The sequence below is a fragment of the Dicentrarchus labrax genome, unplaced genomic scaffold (genome assembly GCF_905237075.1).
Source record: "Dicentrarchus labrax unplaced genomic scaffold, dlabrax2021, whole genome shotgun sequence".
NCBI lineage: Eukaryota > Metazoa > Chordata > Actinopteri > Moronidae > Dicentrarchus > Dicentrarchus labrax.
In genome coordinates, this window is record NW_026136714.1 from 17,624,770 (window position 1) to 17,643,982 (window position 19,213).

General features: G+C 39.7%; 1 protein-coding gene across 2 annotated transcripts in view; it reads right to left on the bottom strand.

Annotated features, from left to right (window-relative positions):
- Positions 1-19,213, bottom strand: part of rtn4r (reticulon 4 receptor) — a 42,556-nt gene that overhangs the window by 10,507 nt on the left and 12,836 nt on the right. Inside the window, exon 1 of one of the 2 annotated variants that reach the window (XM_051423365.1) lies at positions 11,267-11,352. The exons of the other annotated variant lie outside the window; for it this stretch is intronic. Within the exon in view, the coding sequence (XP_051279325.1) occupies positions 11,267-11,303 (37 nt within the window). The 5' untranslated portion in view covers positions 11,304-11,352. Of the gene's footprint in view, positions 1-11,266; positions 11,353-19,213 lie in introns of those variants that run through there. 2 annotated transcript variants of the gene reach the window in all.

Sequence of the window (19,213 nt, forward strand, 5' to 3'; positions counted from 1 at the left end):
TGCTGTGTTTGTGTGAGTTACAATTGGGGGAAAAATACATCAAACAAGCACTTAATCTTTGACCAGTCTAGACTAAACCAAAGTCATTCTCTGAGTAATCTGTTTAGTTGGTTTGGAGAATTGCAGTGTAGGAAAGTATAGCTTTAGGGGAAACCAAAAAGAATTTCTAAATTGCCAGCACCTTTGCTGCTTTGTTCTTGACATGGATGCTCTACTTAACCTTGCAAAGCCCTTGTGCCCAGGATAGAAACCATTGCAAGCGTACACATTAGTCATTCCAAGGTTATGCATAGGTGAATATACTGTACAGCACAGAGTGGTATTTTGAGTAGGCAGATTTCTCATTCATTTGAAAATGCAATGACTGATACAGTTAGATCCACTGCCTGAGGCGAGAGGTGGTGAAAATGAGCCTGAGAATGCTTCACAACACAAACCATTATTGACACCCTTTTTACTGCCATAATGTGTCATCTAACCTTTGTCAGTCTTCTCCGGTTTCGCAATATTGCACTCTGCTGGATTTGCTAGCTGACTATGCAGACTGGCTGTAAATGTGTCATCTGCAATCACCTTAGACTGGCTGAGACTGGGCAAGCCCTGGAAGACATGCTTTAACCAGCAAGTGTCGTAAAGAACCGCAAACATCACTGAACTCATCGTCACGTAAGTGGATACAATACAAACTATGCCCTGTGTTGTGGCACGCAAAAAACATACACGCATAGACAGATCCATAAGGTTCATCTGAACACACTATCTGCTACAACAGTATCCACATATGCAATTAAGCATGCATAGGGTAAAAAATAAAAATTAAACGTATTAACAAGACTAGAGGAAACCCTGTGTTCTAAAATGAATAAAAAACAAAGGGTGAGTTGTCACTGCAATAAGTCAACTAGGTAGGCTATTTAAAGCTGCTGAAATAGATCATTTTATATTAACAATGGATCAAAAAACTATGTGACTATGTGAAAGGAGTTGCTTGTTGTGACGAACCAACAGAGTATAATCATCCCACTCAGCAGCATTTTAGCATCTTTCAGCTCTATGTGTTAGTTTTACTGCACACAACTTTTTTTGTCTTTGTGTAATCTCATTGCTCTCATCATTGTAGTTCCCAGTTGCAGCAGGCAGCTGTTTTAAGTGAAAAAGCTCTTAAACCCATTGTACGCTACCTGCCCAGCACCAAACAGGAGATAAAGACTAAGCAACTAGAAGGTTAACATAACAAAGCATTCAGAACCTCAAGAAATGTTGGTAGAAAACAAAAAATCAAAAAGGAGAATGAATATTGAACCAATCAGAACGCACATAATTCTAAAGGAATGATAATATTGCATAGGGGAATTGTGTGCACATTACCATATCAACTTAAAACTTTAATTATATGTGAAAGGTGTTTGTCACAGTTTGTTTTCTAAATATATCAGTTAATGCTGGTTTAGGTAACAAGAAAACCAAATGCAATCTGGTCTTTATTCAACCAAGGGTGTATTTGAGGATGGATAATTATTACATAATTTCCTATTTTTTATTTAATAAAATAGAGTTTGGTAGTTTTTGTACAGAGTAGGTTTTTAATATTTAGCTCTTGAATCCTCCTCTCCTCCTGTCTGTGACTATTCCCTGACTGTGTGGTAGTTTAACAATTATGTAACATTTTTTTGCGGACTTTCAATGTTGAAGCTGGCCATCTGCGTCTAGTCCTCATTGGATACCTGATAAAGAAAGTAAGAAAGAAGTATTCATTAAAACAACCTGTGCCAAAACATGTTGTTTGAATACAGTGAAGAGTCTTCCAGTAAGTCAGTTACTATTGAGTTATTTTTCACAAGAAATATACAGACGGGCAGAATGACTTAGCTCACCATGAGCATGTCATACACAGTGCTCATCAATCCAGAGGCTGGATTGTTATCTAAGAAAGCGGCGTCAATAAGATCTCAAGAGGAAAAAGATGAATGAGGCAGATAACTGGGATGAGATGGGCAGGTGGTGCCCAGTTTGCAGTCTGTGGTGACTGACTGGTTTGTTGTTGTGCGGGTGGTATTTACATGGTCTATTTCATCACATCAGAATGTCCGCATGTTTAATCTCTCTTCTCATACAGTATATTCAATTACTCCATCTAACACGACACATGCTCTCATGCACCATCTCATAAGGTAGCCATTAGTTATCCATTATCTCAAATAATGACTGTTTAATTCCTTTTTGGTCCCTGTGCATGACTCATCAGACACACAGTGAAAGGAATACAGAGACACAGTGTGCCCACAAGCATCTGTAAGAAGTCGCCAGAGGAAGAAAGACATCCTGAGACTAGCAGAAAATGAAAAGAAAAAATAAATAAATAAATAAATTAGCTAGATCATTGTGCAAGCGTTAACTAATTCTGGCCAGCTTTCTTGTAGATCCATCTATTTTGGATGTGTAGGCAGCCCTGGAGGCATGTTGACCTGAAAAAGACAAACCTCTCCCTTCCTTTCATCTTTTGAGTCAGATCCTGCAAGCAAATGTATTAGGGCCAATAACACAAGGCCTACTTCTGCTGTTCTGCCCTGTAACAAGAGCAGTGTTCTCAGCAGTGTTTTGCTCCCATCACATTGGATCTTTTTACAGGCCTTCCTTTCCAAAATAGTGCTGTAAAAGGGATATGTTGGGATTTGTTGCGCAATGAAAACTATTGAAAATCTGGTAAATATTTGTGGAGGCTGCAATACTCTCTGTGAACATATGTAGGTGGATTTTTGACATTAGTGAGGTATAGGATCTCATATCTTCTCCTGCCTCCGCATACATCTGATTCATTCTCTGTCTTAGACCTTCCACTTAAACCCAAAGCATGTGAAAACTGCAGCTTTGAAACTGAATTTGGTCGCCTCTGTTGACTCAAACAGTATTGACTGTATATATTAAATCACAGCAGAGACTTGAGACCTTCAAGCACACTATAAGGTCTCTATTCTCTGCTATAGAGAAATGACTACTGCAGCACTTCTACTGAAAACGAAACACCGCTGGTGCGAGGTTACAGATTTGAGTGAAAACAGTCATCTTTATTTGTGAAGCAAATGGAAAAAATTGACCGAATCAAAAATAAAATAAAACAAATATAATCTATATTAATACCCAGAAGAGGGAGGAACAGCCAAAAAGAGACATGCCAGAGTTGGTCTCAGTACTTTCATATCAAGGCGCTGCTTGTCAGGAAAGGTGAGCAAGATTTCCAAACCTGACTTTCATCAACCCTTGCTTTGAATCCTGTCCAGAAGACGATGGTCATCTGCTTCCCTTTTTTTATATTTTCTGTTGTAAATGTCAGAGAATCCATAAGCAAGTTGGCAATCTTTCGACAAGGGATCAGGCACAACATGACTGCAGGATCTCTGCAGTGCACCACAGCAAAGGCAAACTTAGTGACTTCGGGAGCTGTATGCGTCTCCCATTTGGATTCCTTTTTTTAGTTTCAATGGGTAAGGGAGAGGGATAATGGGCATTTCCAGCAGATATTTTCTTTAGGGACATTTTAATTTTTATCTCACCTCACACCCCCCCAGAAAAAGGTGGAAAGGAATAGAATAGAAAAGAAATGAAAGAAACGTCTGCGGCCTGGCTGGTTTAATAAGCCCACTTCAGAGAGGGTCTTATAGTGAGCGCTCCCTCCTTTGGAAGAATTGTTGAAGACTTGTGCATTATTTACCACCCGCCTCAGTACTGCCGCACCCTGCGCAGACAAAGTGGCCTACTGCAAGAAAATGGATTTTTCTGCAAAGGAGCTCAGATAAGAAGGATAGAGGGAGCAAAGGATAGATAACAGAAAAGGAGGGGATGAAGACAGACAGGAACATCCCTACCCAGCCAAGCTCAGAATCAGTTAAATTTCTTTGCACCAGCCCTTCTGCCATCAACTCCTCTCCTTCCCTGTTGGCCTGATAAGGACGGTTCTTTACATCAGAGGCCTCCACGGATCAGTCACCTTTTTTACTGGAAAGGTCGAGCGCTGGCCCAAAGCTCAGCTCAAGCTGGGAAGTCATCATTCCTGCTTTTTATCTCCCAGGTGAGGGATGATCCATGGCTGAGTGCCATGCCAGTCTGCCCTCAATATGCCCTCTAACCCCTTCAACATCACCCTCACACCTCCGTGGACTGCATACAGAGAGATAGGAGGAGAGCTGGTGACGTGAGCACCGGTTTCCCAACACCTCACGGCAGAGCGGGCATCAGATAAGACCAGAGTAAAGATCCAATAGTGGCAAGTCATCACGGTGGCACGGTAGTATCTGAGCGATGGGTTGGTCAGGCTATCTAATCACTTCTGAACAAGTGAGCCACAAGATGAGAAGAAGGGATAAACACGCCGGCATATGGCAGCCACCTGAGACATAAACCTACCTCCCAGGAAACAAAAAATCTCCCACAATCTGCACACATCACTGCCCTGGATTCCAACACAGGTGTGTGTTTGTGTGAAGTTGTGTACAAGTGTGTGTATTGTTGTCACAGTCCCAAAATGACTGTAGCAATGCAAGTGATGTTGTGGTGCAATTTGCGTGTCACTGTACTATGGGACGACCCAACTGACAAGACTTCCTGCTTTGCTGCTTGGGTAATGAGTCATTCCAGCCCTGGAGAAAAACAATCTGGTATTTTTAAACTGCATCCTTCAGCTGTTCCTTTCTCCCTGGAGCTCCAGCTTGTAAGCTCTTGGTGGCTTGTAATATGAATGCCATTTTCTAGTGCTTGTGCTAATGGGCCTGATATGTCTGAATAATACAAATGCATTACAGTGCTTTTAATGGTACTTCTGGTCTGTCCGTGCCCTGCTGATTAAGACTTAATGCTCTGCACAATGCAACAAAATACCATATACGTGTGAGTTAAAAAAATAGGAGACTGCTGCTGGCAGTGTATTGTCATGTTATAACTCATGGGTACACTATTAGTATGTGTGAGAAATCATTTTTCCCATCTAACCCAGCAATCTTAATTTCAAGAGCTAAACACAAATTCGGTCTGTGTTCCACAGTTATATTAGTAAAAAAGTTCAAATGTAAAAATGTTACACAGAAATGTAAAGAGAAAAGTAGAAATTTATACACTTCTTTGGACAGCATACTGTAGGGAGACGCTACCGTAGTAATGGCCACTTGTTTACTTCTGGTACTTCCGACAAGCATGTACGTATTGATTCATAGAACAAATGTGGGCAAAAATGAAAGACATAAAGAGATTCTGTCCCTGAATTACACAGCACGTCAACAATTAAAAACTATTTAATTTACCCTTACATTACAACAACAACAACAACAACAACAACAACAACAACAAATTTTGACTCTCTTTCAATGTTGCAGTTAATTGATTTCAGGAAATGTTAAATTGACATCAGTAGAAGAAGGGTTCAGACTCTTCTTTTAGATAAAAGTTGCAGTCCTTTAAAGTCTTGTTGTCCATGCATAGCTGGAAAAAACTATTTCAAAGATTGTGTATGCATTAAATTGTTTAAGTGAGAATAATGATGCCCTTACTTTCATTAATTCACCCTGTGTAATGCTAGTGTTTTGATATGTATCTTATCTTATTTGCAATATTTTCTTTGTCATGTACAGAAAGAAAAATCCTCTATCAGTCTCTGATGGCTGATAAACAGCTTTGGGATTCTCGTGTTTAAATGAGCACTTAACACCAGATGTTCTATGACAACATCATTGCACCTTTTCACCAGCATTAGGTCATTAACTTAAAACCCAGATGTAAAATCAGAAAGATTATTTGATATCAAATTCAAACATTTATTGGATTTTCATTACTGAATCCTTAAAGTGAAGAAGCATGTTAATGTTGTAGCTTGTGTAGGCGGTGCCGTTTGATCTATGACAGTGCAGCATATTTGGAGGTGATCATATGTTTTTATAATTAGTAACCATAGCTATCAGACATTTGTTACAGAATAAGTATTATTAAGTATTATTTTCTTGCACATGATATAAACTGGAAATACCTTATTATTATTATTATTATTATTATTATAACTGTATACATATAATAATTATAATTAGTGTTCTGCTTCAATGAAAGATTAACACGCTGATCTTCAAATGAATATGACGTGTGGAAAGGAATTTGCATGGTTTCATGTTACAATGTCTAATTTTTTTAATTTACAGTTGTCCAGATATCTATGTCAGTGCTAATACTACAAACATATTGCTCACTTGGCATGGACACATCCAAGGGAATGGTTGTAAGACGACATGCTGTTGTACAAAGAAGAGTTCTTTCAAGTAAGCCCCCTTTTATAATTAATGTCCTTTGATTGATTGTTTGTGTTAACATATATGGCAGATTGTATACTCTTCTGTCAGCGTGATGCATTTGTATTAGCTGGTGGTTTGTACTTGTGCCTCTTCACATTATGTGTATGTTTGCAGGCTGCATGTGACACGCGGCCCTGACAAGAAACAAGAAAGAAACAGACAGCACGGGATGAAATCTCTCTTGATCCCCTCTCTTATGAAAACCTCTAAAGTCTTCCCTCCGTCTGCATTCTGCTTAGAGAGGCGCTAGCGTTGTGCCGCATCACCTGAGCAGCCATCACCTGACAGCAGGGATTTCAATCATTCTGCTGAGCTCGTAACCCCAACTCCACCACCGCCTCCCCCTTACTCCCAGTGCAGTCACCCGCCACTGTCACGCTAATTTACAAGTGCACACTGATGTGAGCACTCAGGTTTTAGAGCTTTCTCATAGACCCCATCATGGGCTGGCAATTAAAGTTATGCATGATTTGAAACAGGAGCACAAATAAGACAATAATTGTCCTCTCTCCTGGGGAAAATCGGCTCAAAGGTCATAAGACAACAGTACGTGGTTATACATACACGTTTCTACGAGGAGAAAAATAGCTCAAAGGCAAATAATACAGAAAGAAAGGACAGTTAACTGCAGTGCATGTAGCTTCACAGGTATACCAGTGCATTTCTACAGGGCATCTAGAAAAAGCTGTGTAGCAACTGAAGTGGTTAACAATAGATTATGTTTGCTCTTCCACTTTTGTTGGCTATATCTATGGTAAACCGCCTCCAGTAAAGTAGAGTAAACAAGAAGAGGCTCTGTGTCTGCTCTAAGCAACAAATCATGCTCCCACAGATTATCATTAGTCTCACCAGCCAGCAGAAAGCAAGGCAAGAGGCTTGTGCCGCAATGAATTGAACACAAATGTGTTCATAAAGAAGAGCAGCAAATCACAGCGTGTCTGCATTACCTTTTTCTATGAGTCCAAGTTAACTAAGAGAACACCCTGATAGGCTAATCTTCATACACTATCCTCAAGGCTCTGCATGGGCTTTTGAAAACAAAGCACTATGCACTTTTAGAGCTCATCAGGAGCTTATGGAGCTTCCACATTTTCTCATGAACATGACATGCCATTTATGATTAATGGCATTACCGGCTGGGCCATGATAAGAGCTCAATTAGCTGTGTGGGCAAGGACCTTGACTCTATCTCCAATGACTAATCCCATGGCTTTTGTTATGATTAGCAAGAGCAGAGTTTTAATCTTGGCTTCTGAGTGCCTGGCATTGGCCCAAACTCAAATGATTCATTAGCAGTGAAAAATGCACCTCTGCTGTGAGTGGCACAATTCAGCACCGTATGATGGTGTCTGCATAGATGTTTATTTCCCCCAATTTACAGATCTCTGCCATTCATGTGCTTGGCAAGACCAGTGGTAATATTCATTGGTAGGAAATTAAATTAAGTCTTTTAAGTGAAATTAATTCATCCGTCCTTGTTAATATTTTAGCAAGAGGAGCCTCTTGAGAGTTACCATCCGTACTAACCCACTCATCCTCCTGGGGGGATGTCCTGCCTACATGCTTGAACCGATGCTAGTTTCCTACAAATATATTTCTAGCTACAGAAGCATTTCCCAGGGAGTTTAGCTGAAGCCCATAATCTCTACAGAACTGTCAAACGACTGTGGATCTCAGAGTACTATAGCACAAAGAGGTCCCCTAACGGAGCTCTTAATAATTCACCAGTTATCCATTGAAAATAGTCAAGGACAATCCTTTCAATCTTACAGCTATAATTTGGTATGAAAACTTTAGCGAGGCATTATGAGGATCCTTGATTAAATATTCAGCAAAAAAAAATAAACCTTTCGAAGAACATAAGGAATGCTGCAAAGAGTTATATAAATGAGACGGGAACTACCATTTCATACATAGGACATGCTATAGTAGTATTTATTTCTGCAGATGGAATGAATAAAGTATAAGAGATCTATTGTGGTAATCGTTTCTGCAGTAAAAACCCATCTTGCATGATGCTACACTTTGTAGCACTCACACTCTGCAGGGGGAAACGTAGCGCACCATCTGTTCGCCGATCCCCAGCAACAAACAACAGACAGACCAGCAGACACAGGCGGACACCACTCCCGCACCAGCAAAGCATTGTGGGAAACAGGGAGGCAGCTACATGGACGCGAGGCAGCTAAATGTGGGATGAAAGCAGTCATCAGCTGCTAGGTTTTGATCAAGAGGCCTGAGCTGACACCGCACACCATGGAATGATGCAAATTGAGGCAGACACTGCAAAGGAGCCGCCGCGCAATGAGAGAGACTCTCGATAGCGAGGGAGCAGGAGAAAGGGAGACGAACGGTTGGGGCAAGAGAAGAAGGAGAAAAAGAAAAAAAAGTGAATGTAGCAGCCCTACAATGAGAGTATAAAAGCAGGAGAGATTAGAGAAAGAGAGAAAGACTATTGTATCTTAAGAGACAGCCTGCAACAACGGAGACTTGACAGTGTGTGTAGGGGAAGGGAAAGAAAAAGAAAGAAGAGAGGGGAAAGAAGGAGAGGGGAAGATTTGGGGATGCAATCAATTTTAAATCCGAGATGCCAGAAGTCCACACAACTTGCCTCAATCAGAATGGTAAATAGCCCAATGAATGTTATTATTGGATTAAGATTAATGTGGGTGGCTCACCACAAGCCAGCCCACACCCAAACAAATATGTACAAACGTGTGAGTTCACAGTCTGTCACATACCACTGTGAAGCAAACACATACACACACACACAATCTAAAGTGTTAAAAGATGGGAGAGGAGAGAGGAGATGTAATTGCCTAAATATGCTATGGACATGTGAGAAAGGCTTAAGCTTGCCCCCTAGTGTTCATCCCAGTCCCTGATGGCATCAGAACAACAAAGTGCAAAGAGGTCTCCATTTTAACAAGGTATTATGTCTGTTATTACGTCCTAAACCTACGTTTTCTTCGAGCAATAGGGGGTATTAGTATTTGACCTGTTTTCAACATAATTGTTGCAATTTTTATTAAACAAAGTGTCATTTTTTTTAGTCTAGTTCAACTATCTGCCTTTTAAAGTCTGGTTTCAAGATAGTGATGGTCATTTTAAGTCATTTTCTTAAACAAGGAAAGCTACATTGCAAACAAGTGGAATGATATGGCCTATTTCAAGAATTACTATAACTGACTCAATAAAAAAAAAAATACAGTGAGAAATAGACTTCATAGCTACTACTATAAGCCTGTGGATCAACATCAAAGTCAGCACTACATTAATAGAAAGATTCATTATTTGAAAGATAAAAAAGAATGTGATCCATTAACTAGACCTTCTTCTGCTTGGCTCTGGAAACTGTCTGTTTTGTATCGCCAGCAGCAGATTTGATTTAATAATGTGCAATGATTCAACACTGAAATGTCAGCACTAGGCAAGGCAAACGAAGAAAACAAAAAAAACATTCAACATGCTTGGACTAGGGAAATAACACAAAATGATTTAATGAAAATTAAATTGGATGGAGCAACCGTAAGCTATATGACTCAACTACCATAATCAGAAAGTTCATGAAAAACAGCCCAACACTAAATTAGAAGGTATGACTTTTAATTGAACAAAAACTAGTCCCATACAAAATCATGTCATATGCATATCACCCCTAGTGCAGAGAAACGTAAGCAGTACTCTTTGTCTTCATGCAGTTCCATTTTCTTAACTTTTTCCAGCTGCCCAGGCAACATCTGTCTGTGTGTGAAAAGGCATATGAGTCCTCCTGTCCATGCTGTACACCAGAGAGATGTTCCAAAATCTTTTTTGTCTTTTGCATCTCAGCTAAATGTTGCAGTTTGACAGCTCGAATCCCAGTAGCCAAAGGTATAAAAGACAGTCACAGCAAAAAGTGACTGCAGCAGCTTATGCTGTCATCATCTTAATGCGGCTATCAATGTTGTTTTTAAAACTATCTCTGAACAGTGTCAATATCCCCGATTAGGGTAAATTCCTCTTATCATCACTTTGTCAAGAAAAAAATGTGGTGATTATATAAGCACACAACACTTTTATCCAAAGCACATTACAATTTGTCTCTCGTTCACCCATTCACACATACACTCACACACTGACTGCAGGGAGCTACCTTGCAAAGCACAGGACTGACCAATTTGGGCTTCAGTGTCTTGCCCACGGACACTAATACACAGGATGAGCTGGGGACTAAACCATCAACCCTCTGATTAGTGCATGAAAGTCCTAAGCTACAGCCGAGAAAAGGAATTCCTCACATTTGACATTTCTGCTCAATAAATAGCTCAAGCTATTTATTTTCTGTTGAAAAACTAATCAATTACTCAAATGACTAGACCAATACACACCACAAGAGTCAACTGTTGATTCAGAACCTCATAGTGAAGTGATAGTATTATTTTAAGATATATGCATTTGGGCCTGACTGCTGCTGTGTTATTACTCTGTTTTTCTGTTGCTTTGCAGTCTGGGGTTGCACACGTGAATAAAGACTCAGTGTGACATAGTATTTTCTTCCTTTACTGGCACTGCAAAATACACAGACATTGCATACATTCGTTTGCGTACATTTCTGTCCAGCGTTTTCTCTTCGGACTGCCGTACAATGTATGTGCTTTGACTCCTGTTTACTCCTGACAGTTAAACAAAAAATTCCTTCCTACTAATGCAAAACAAATACATATTACACAAACTATTGCTGTGGCTCCCTGTTTCAACATGACTGTATTCACAGTTGGGCAAAAGCATTACACACACCCACATAAAACATAGCAACGCTGGGTCCTTTTACATGACTTACAACAAAAGTTAAGTGTCACTAAAAGATACACAGGAGGAATATAAAGCCAACTTTCCCACCATCTCTATAATATCATGACACCATGCTACACATCTGCTTATTACCCATGTTTACTTACCTGTAAAATACACAGACATTGCGTACATTGTTCCCATGTTTCTGTCCAGCGTTTTCTCTTTGCACAGCCGTACAATGTAAGTGCTTTGACTCTGTTTACTCCTGACAGAAGCGCTCAAAGGGTGCACTCCTTCTTGTGGCTGAAGGGAGCAACAACACTTTCCTACTACAATGCCTGAGTGCAAGAAGCACAGTGACATTTTAATAAACATTAACTGCTGTATGGTAATAAAATTAAATGAGTTAATATGAAATAATATATATGGGTCGTGGCTTTTTCTATGAACAAAACAATGTAACTTACTCTATGGCCTTTTTGTCCTCACACTGTGAAGCCTAACACTGGAAACCCTGCTGTCTATGATGCTGGCTCCCAGTCAAAACTCTTGCTTGTTGAGAGCCAGTTCTTAGTCAGGGCTAAAAATGCCTACATGCAACAACAGACTGTGTTAAAACAAGCCACTTATTTTTTTTTTTTTGTATGATCTCACCCTTAAATTTATACTACTCAAAGTCATGTTAAATAGCAGAATGGAAGACATTCGTTACCGAGTCTACTAGAAAACACTGTGTAAAAACAGGAAGGGATGTGATAGAAGACAATGGTAGCAGCATGAAACAGGCAGCCTTGTAGCATAATGTGAAAGAAGGCCATGGCTTAGTAAATCTTAATCAAAAGTTGCTAAACGATTTCTACCTCACTCTTTTAACTTTTAGTCTTGGCTTTTGTCTCGTCCTCTCATTATGATTTAACAGGGCATAGAAAAACAACGCTGACAACCCCCTGATACTTAGGGCTATTATCTAAGCATTTCTGCTTCCCTTAGTGGAACAAATTGGTTGTCTTAACCACGACTCCCTTAGACAGTGCAAGATACAAAAGAGGAAAGGGTCATAGGAAGAAAAGCGTTTGTCACGAACAGAGCATCTCATTCAATGGATTTTTCCACAGTATTTCCTGTAGTTTTTTTTTTCTTTGAGAGCTTGTTCACCTGCCAGAACTGGACATGAAGGTTATGATCTAATGTCTCAACACCAAATCAGTCTGACCAAAGGATCCTATATGGACAAGATAAGCATCTGCCCTTTATAACTGAAGTAGCCTATTACACAGGGTTGTACAATCTCTGTGAAAGCTGCCGGGCACAGCTTAGGAGTGAAAATGCAAGGCCATCATCTTATTGCAAGGATAGAGACACTTTGTGGATTACATTCTTTTAACGATCACAGTATCACAGCACAGAGCAGAGATAAGCAAACAACAGCAGGAAATCTTCTTGTACTTTTAAATGTAAAGTATTAAATATACAGGCCTGTTTCTGTTTGAAATAGTTTCTTGTGTGATATCTTCATGTGTGCACATGCAAAGGTTAATGTCTCTGAGAAGCTTTCAGGGTTGCAAGGCAAGCTGACCAGCTAGACATTATTGGCAGCAGGATAGAGCCAATAGTGAGGGTGAAAAAAGACTACAGATCAAAAGAAAACATCAATGGACTTTTGTCACCTTAGCTAATGTCATTATTCAAACTCCAGTATTTTCTGTTCTGTCAACAGGATACGGCACAGAGCACTACAACACAGTTTGTTGAATCCTGCCCTCTCTTCGAAACTAATATCCTACCAGGAGAACTTATCTGATGGGACCTTACACTTAAATCGACACTTTGAAGATCAGGGTTGAGGTCACTATTTGGAGTCTATTCCCTAAAAGAGCTTATACTTTCTTTTGAAAGGTGAGACTAGACACACTCCCCAAAACGGAGTCGATAAAGTATCTGCTCATCAGGAGAGCGTGACAGTCTGAGAGATGAGACCACATCAATCATGTGGACTCCAATAGCCTCTCTGTGGCTCAGATAAAATAGGGAGCGCAGACTGGCGGCTCCTTAAATAGGCACCAAAGGAGACACCTGGAGACGTTCTCCATCTCTCTTATTTGGAGAGAGGTCAAGAGGCCATTATACCCTCCAGAACCTTTGGGTTTTTCATTGCTGTGTTGACTGAGAACCAAACACTTTCTGAATCCCAAAACGAGCTCACCTTCTTTTTCACTTCATTTTTTGAATCCTTCCACTAAAGTCAAGCTGATAATTCTGAAGTGATCTAAGCAAGATTCTGCCCATACCTTCAGCAAGGAAATCAATACTTCCCCCACAGCCTTTTTATTGTCACGTCTCATTTTTGCCATAACAAACCTTGCAGAAATGCAAAACAGGTTGCACACATTGGGCTCCCCAGGGCAACTTCAGAGCAGGCGAGTCACAGCAGCAGCAGCAGCTGTTGTGTTCTGGCACCTGTTGACTACCGATGTCACCCGAAATCTGAACACGTGTCTGTGAGCTACTTTGAAGCACACTGCCTTTATATTGCTGGGGAATCCTGGAACTTGTTTCAAGGTGTTGTGTGGTGGTGTGAATGTATTTAGACAGATGTCCCATGCCGACTTCTGGCCTACTTTCTCTTTCAGAGTAGTATTTTGACATTTTCTGTCCAACATCAAACCCTGCAGTTAAACATTGCCATTTGGTATTTTACGCAAGTCAAATCAAATATTGTCATGCGGTACATTTATTTTAAAAATACCATCCCATTCTGTGTGCCACATTCCTTCCAGCTTTAAAAAAAGCCAAAGTTACTTAATGTAGGGAATTAAATCTGGTATTTACTCAATGTGACTTATTCTTCTTTTTAGCCCAATAGAACTAGAGAAAGTGTGTCTAAGAAAAGTAATCCTTCCTAGACTGAAAGGTGCACATGGGCAATTTTACACATTGATTTCCGTTTATTCGCCATGAGGAGTACTATGCAGCCTGTGAAAACAGTTGAATAATGTCTTCCATTGCTCTGAAAAAATAAATAAAAATAACCCTGATTATGTCCTTGTCCCCTGTCATCAGGGTTATCTGCGCTTGGGAGCCCACAAATGTATGACACAAAGCTTGCATTACAAATCTTAGGTGTGTAGTTTGAAAGATCTGGCTATTATCAGACAGAGAGTGCTGAATAAAAAAAAAAAAAAAAGGTACATCATAGGAAATGTAAGATTCACAGTTTTTAGATTTTGGGAACCCGAACTAGGGACTGAAAGTCTGGATATCTCAGCCTCTGCTGCTTCGATTTTCACCAAATCTTTTCCTTTTTTGATTTCCTCCACGACCAAAGTATTCAGTTGATCAAAAAAATAATTGGCAGATTAATCAATTACGAAAATAATAGCTAGATGCAATCCTGGTATGTATAAATGTTGGTCTTAGGTCATATTTTAGTTGTTTTAGCTGTCACTTATCTCAACAAAACAAACTTAACTAATAATTGAATTGCTGCACTCTGGGAACATGGCAACATTGCCACGTCAAAGCTTGACAAGGCTAGAAACATGAGCTGTCAGCTGATCAGACAGCTTATAAACAAGCCATCAGTTCACTTGTCTATAATTATCTCTCGATGCACAGGAAAAATGTGTGCATGCATACAATAACCAGGAAGGTGGTTTGTAAACCGTGATGGATGTTTGACATTTTGGGTAATAATTCTTACTATTAGTCTTCATTCATTCCTCCAAACCTGCAGGCTAGTTTAAAAACGGACTATCTGACTGCTCATGTGTCTTGCCCCATCTGACTTCTTTTTCTTAGATCGATGACAAAAATTGCATATAATCAAAATTTCCCTTTGCAGTTTATCTCAACATATGACTAAGGCTATGTTTGGCCATATGAGACTTTTAAAATCACCCCTTATATCTCAGCCCATCTTCCATGCTGAGACAACTCCAGCATGAGTCACTTTCATCTGTTTCCATCACCTTTTCTCAGACAGATAACTCATTTGAGCACCTCCTCAGGTATTCACTGTGGTACAGTATGCAGCTAATGACACAAATATACGATAGACACCCAGCAATTTATCTTCTTACTACCATCATTTCTAAGTCAATTAGCCCAGTCAATATGCTGTGTCAGTTATTACCCACAATATACCATATGTAAATTACTTCTATGCAGTGCAGACACCTTTATCGGGTTGACACCAAGGTAAAGGCAGTTGGAGGGAAATCAGGAAGACAGATTGATGGCACAGAATGGAAACACGTCAGCTTGGTGAATCACAAGTGCTTCAGTGGGGGAAGTTATATGGAAAAAGGAATATTGTGTAGGTGGCATCTTTACATGAAGACAGTGAATTCTAAAGTGGAAGGTCCCTATGCAAAGTACTGAAAGAGAGACATGGATCCAGAGGGCAGCATTAGTATGCATGCTTCCCCTCTCTTTTCTGCCTTTCTCAGTTCCCAGTGTTCTCTACTGCAGTCTGATCTTCTGTGCCATCACCAGCCCTGCTACATCATCTTCCAAGATCCTTTATTCCCTGTTTTATCTTAAAGATGCTATGTCAGTGACAGCAACATCGCAGTGGGGAAAGAGCAGCTGAAATCTTCTTTTGAGATGCTCAGGAAGCAGTTGTGACACTCGATCTCTAACATTATGCTGCCAGCTCGCTCCGCAGAGAAGGAAGAAGGATGTATACTCCTGCCGAGGGGACATGGTTAAAATTTACTACAAGTTTTGAGATACAAACACAGAAGGCAAAGAAACTTTCAAAGAAATGCAACACCGATGAAATATATATACAGCGCTGGGGTGACAGAGAGAAATAAGGTTTTGTCTTGCAGTCACACTGCTAGATGTTTGTGTGGTTGTTGGTGGCACCCGATCCAGAATAGGTTATTTCCATTTCCCCGCTGCTCTGAACAACCTATAGGAAGCCTGTGACAATTTGTATGGGCTTTATTTAAAACCTATATTTGGTATTCAGAACTAGTTGCATTTAGCCTAACTCTTTTTAATTTCCACACCGCATTTGGGAGGCAGCATTGCCTCATCATAAGCTCATTTTTTAACAAACTGAGTGGGGAACAGCTGCAAGTCTGGAGTTTTTTGTTGCCGACATGGAAAACAGTCATTAAAGCAGTTACTTGGAGTGTTTGTGGAGCCCATCTTGCGTACCAATGAAATACTGTCACCTGGGAATCCAGTGAATTTATAAACCAGCTCACCGTGGTAAATATTGAAATTCAGTGTTATTAGAGCGTCTATCTGATAATTTCTCTAAACAAGTATGAGAATAACAATGCAGCTCCAAGTGTCTAGCTGACAGTTCTGTGATTGAATCATTAAACCTGCAACTAACTTGTATGATTTCAAAATATCTTCTCATCTGTCATCAGTCAGGATTTACAAGTCTAATTAGTTTTTAATATTAAGACTATTGGAACATTAGCACACATGGTTCGGTTTGTTGAAATAAAATGTGAACAGTACCAACATGGATTAGAGGGAAAATATGACCTGAGATGATGCAGTTAATGAGAGAGATGTCCTCTTTCTTTCAGATCAATGTTTCCAACCTGCACGTCTTCTTTTTTTATTTTCCTTTCTTCTCTCCTTCCTTTGTGGTGATATTTTAGGTTCATTTCACTCACATTGCATTTTAATTTAGGCTGGCATCCTTGAAATTAAAGGAAGATAAAAGGAAAACTGGTGCTATGTTAATATCTCTTTGAAGATGGAGTCAATCTGGCAACAGAATGCCTAGCCCTTATTTTGCCTTCCCTTTCCCCTCTTCCTGTATTCAGCACAGTGGATAAGAGATAACTGCAGACTCAGCTTAGCAACAGCTTACCTTAGGTGGAGGAACTCTTCAAGCCCTCTGCTTTCATCTTGCTCCTTGTGGAAGAAACCAGGCTTTGTTTTGTCTTTTTAATCTACATTTGGACACTGAATATTTATCTATGTAATTTCTACTTATTCCTACATCCTTCCCTGCAAAACAACACATGTCTGGCTGGATTTCAAAAAGTATAGTGAGTGGCGGAAGAAGTATTCAGATCTTTTTACTTAAATAAAAGCTGCAATACCTCAAGACAAAAATAATCAATTACAACAAAGAGTCATGCATTGGAAATCTCACTTGGGCAAAAGTACAGAAGTATCAGCAGTAAAATGCAATTGTTATGCATACTGATACCTGTCAGTGATAATATCATGAAACAATTTATTATATATTACAGATTTTCTTTAATGTGGCAGCTAGTTAAAGTACTCTAAACTAATGCATCATGTTTTCATAAACCTTGATCTTTAAAAGTGTAGTGTAGTGTTTTGTAAGTGCAACTGTCAAATATATGTAGTTGAGTGAAAAGTACAATATTTAAGAAATAGAAATACAAAGTATAAAATAGTAAAGTACCTCAAAATTGTACTTAAGTACACTGGGTATAGATTCCCCTGCTTCACAGTTTGTATGATGAAAATGTGTGTATATCATGGCATATAGCCTGCTGTAAGCAGTGGCTGTTGTCTGCCACTGATTCTGGAATAATGTATGCACAGTTATAAGGGCTACGTGTGAGCAGTCGTAGCCATTATGCAAGTCCTTCATGCATTTAACCTGCATAATCCTCCATTAAAATTGCAGATAATGAAAATGTTAGAAAGTCAAAACAACTTGGTACATTGCGGTACAAAACTCAGTTAATCGTTAGACAATTTTATGTAAATTCCGATGATGTAACCTTTAATTGTTCCTAGGAGTTACACTTGAGAATTGCTCCAAAGTAAGGCAGAGTTTCAGCATATGCTGCAACACAAATTGGTGTATAGAAAAGCAGCATCTGTAATATCACTTCCTCAAGCACTTAATTCTCCACCTTTACCTGCTGCTGCAAGTGTTGTGTTTATAAGATTTTCTTATCATCACTGTCTTCCAAATAAAGTATAAATACATTATGAATGCAGGTGTTTGGATTTAAAATAATAAAAAAAAAAACATGAGTTTTACTCATCTACACTCTTTAGTAAAACATTTGATGCACATCTTTGTTTCATTACAGCCATGATTTTTTTTCCCCAAGGATCCTTGAAGAGAGCTTTTGAACTAAAAAGTATTGAGTGTGAAAGGCAATCTGCCAGAGTTCTGACAACGCCTGTATCAAGACTCTGCACCCAAGCCTCCATCTTGTCTCGTCTAAGAGCTGGTGAACACGTCACGGTGCGACTTTAATACCCAGTTAATTACTCTCATCTTGACCTGCCGGTAAAATGAGCCCTGGCTGCCACTGCCGCCCATGTTTCTCTTATCTGTGCAAAAATGCATTAGCGTGTGCCCCCTTTAATGGCTTTAATTAGTCGTAAACGGAGCTGATTCTCCCGTTAAGTGGATGAGCAGTCGATACTGTAATACAGTCCCAATGTGCACAGCTCCAACTCTATCTCATTGAGAAGGTGGTGCACAGGAGGATAGTTTGTGCGGCAATGGCAGAGGGCGGGCTGGATGAACCCATTCAGTAATAAAGAAGGTATCACATACTCCTGAACCATATCAGGCAGTACTCACGCAATTCGCTGATATGCAAAGGACATAATTAGAGTGCTGCTGTATTGACAGAGGAATCCTTAAAGAGGAGTTGTTTCAATGTCACTTACATAATGTAGAATAAGTTTCCACTGGAGGAGACAAAACATCAGCAGGGCCCATTGTCAGTGGAGGGTTGGGCATGTTATTATGACATGTTCCTGTCATAATAAAGTAAACTTATCCTTGTGATGTGGAAGGAGAAAGAATATGGGTACAGCAAAATTGGAAAAAATAACAAAAGCTACAATACATTTTTTTTCCGCCTTTCAAGAGTGAAAGCTGCCTAAAATAATATTGCCAACACAAAGACATCATTATCTCAGCTTTAGTGGACAATGTTTGCCCAATAAATGCTTACCCAATAAATACCCTGCAAATTCAGTAAATTAGGCTACTTTGAGGAAGAGAGACCCATAAAGTCCATGTCAGTAAACCATATCTCCTTTCATCTGCTCATGTGCAATAAAGTTTCCAGTCTCCAGACCCTCCATTTGCTGAGTAATGCCTTGCCCAGCCGGCAGTGAGGTTCAGTGCT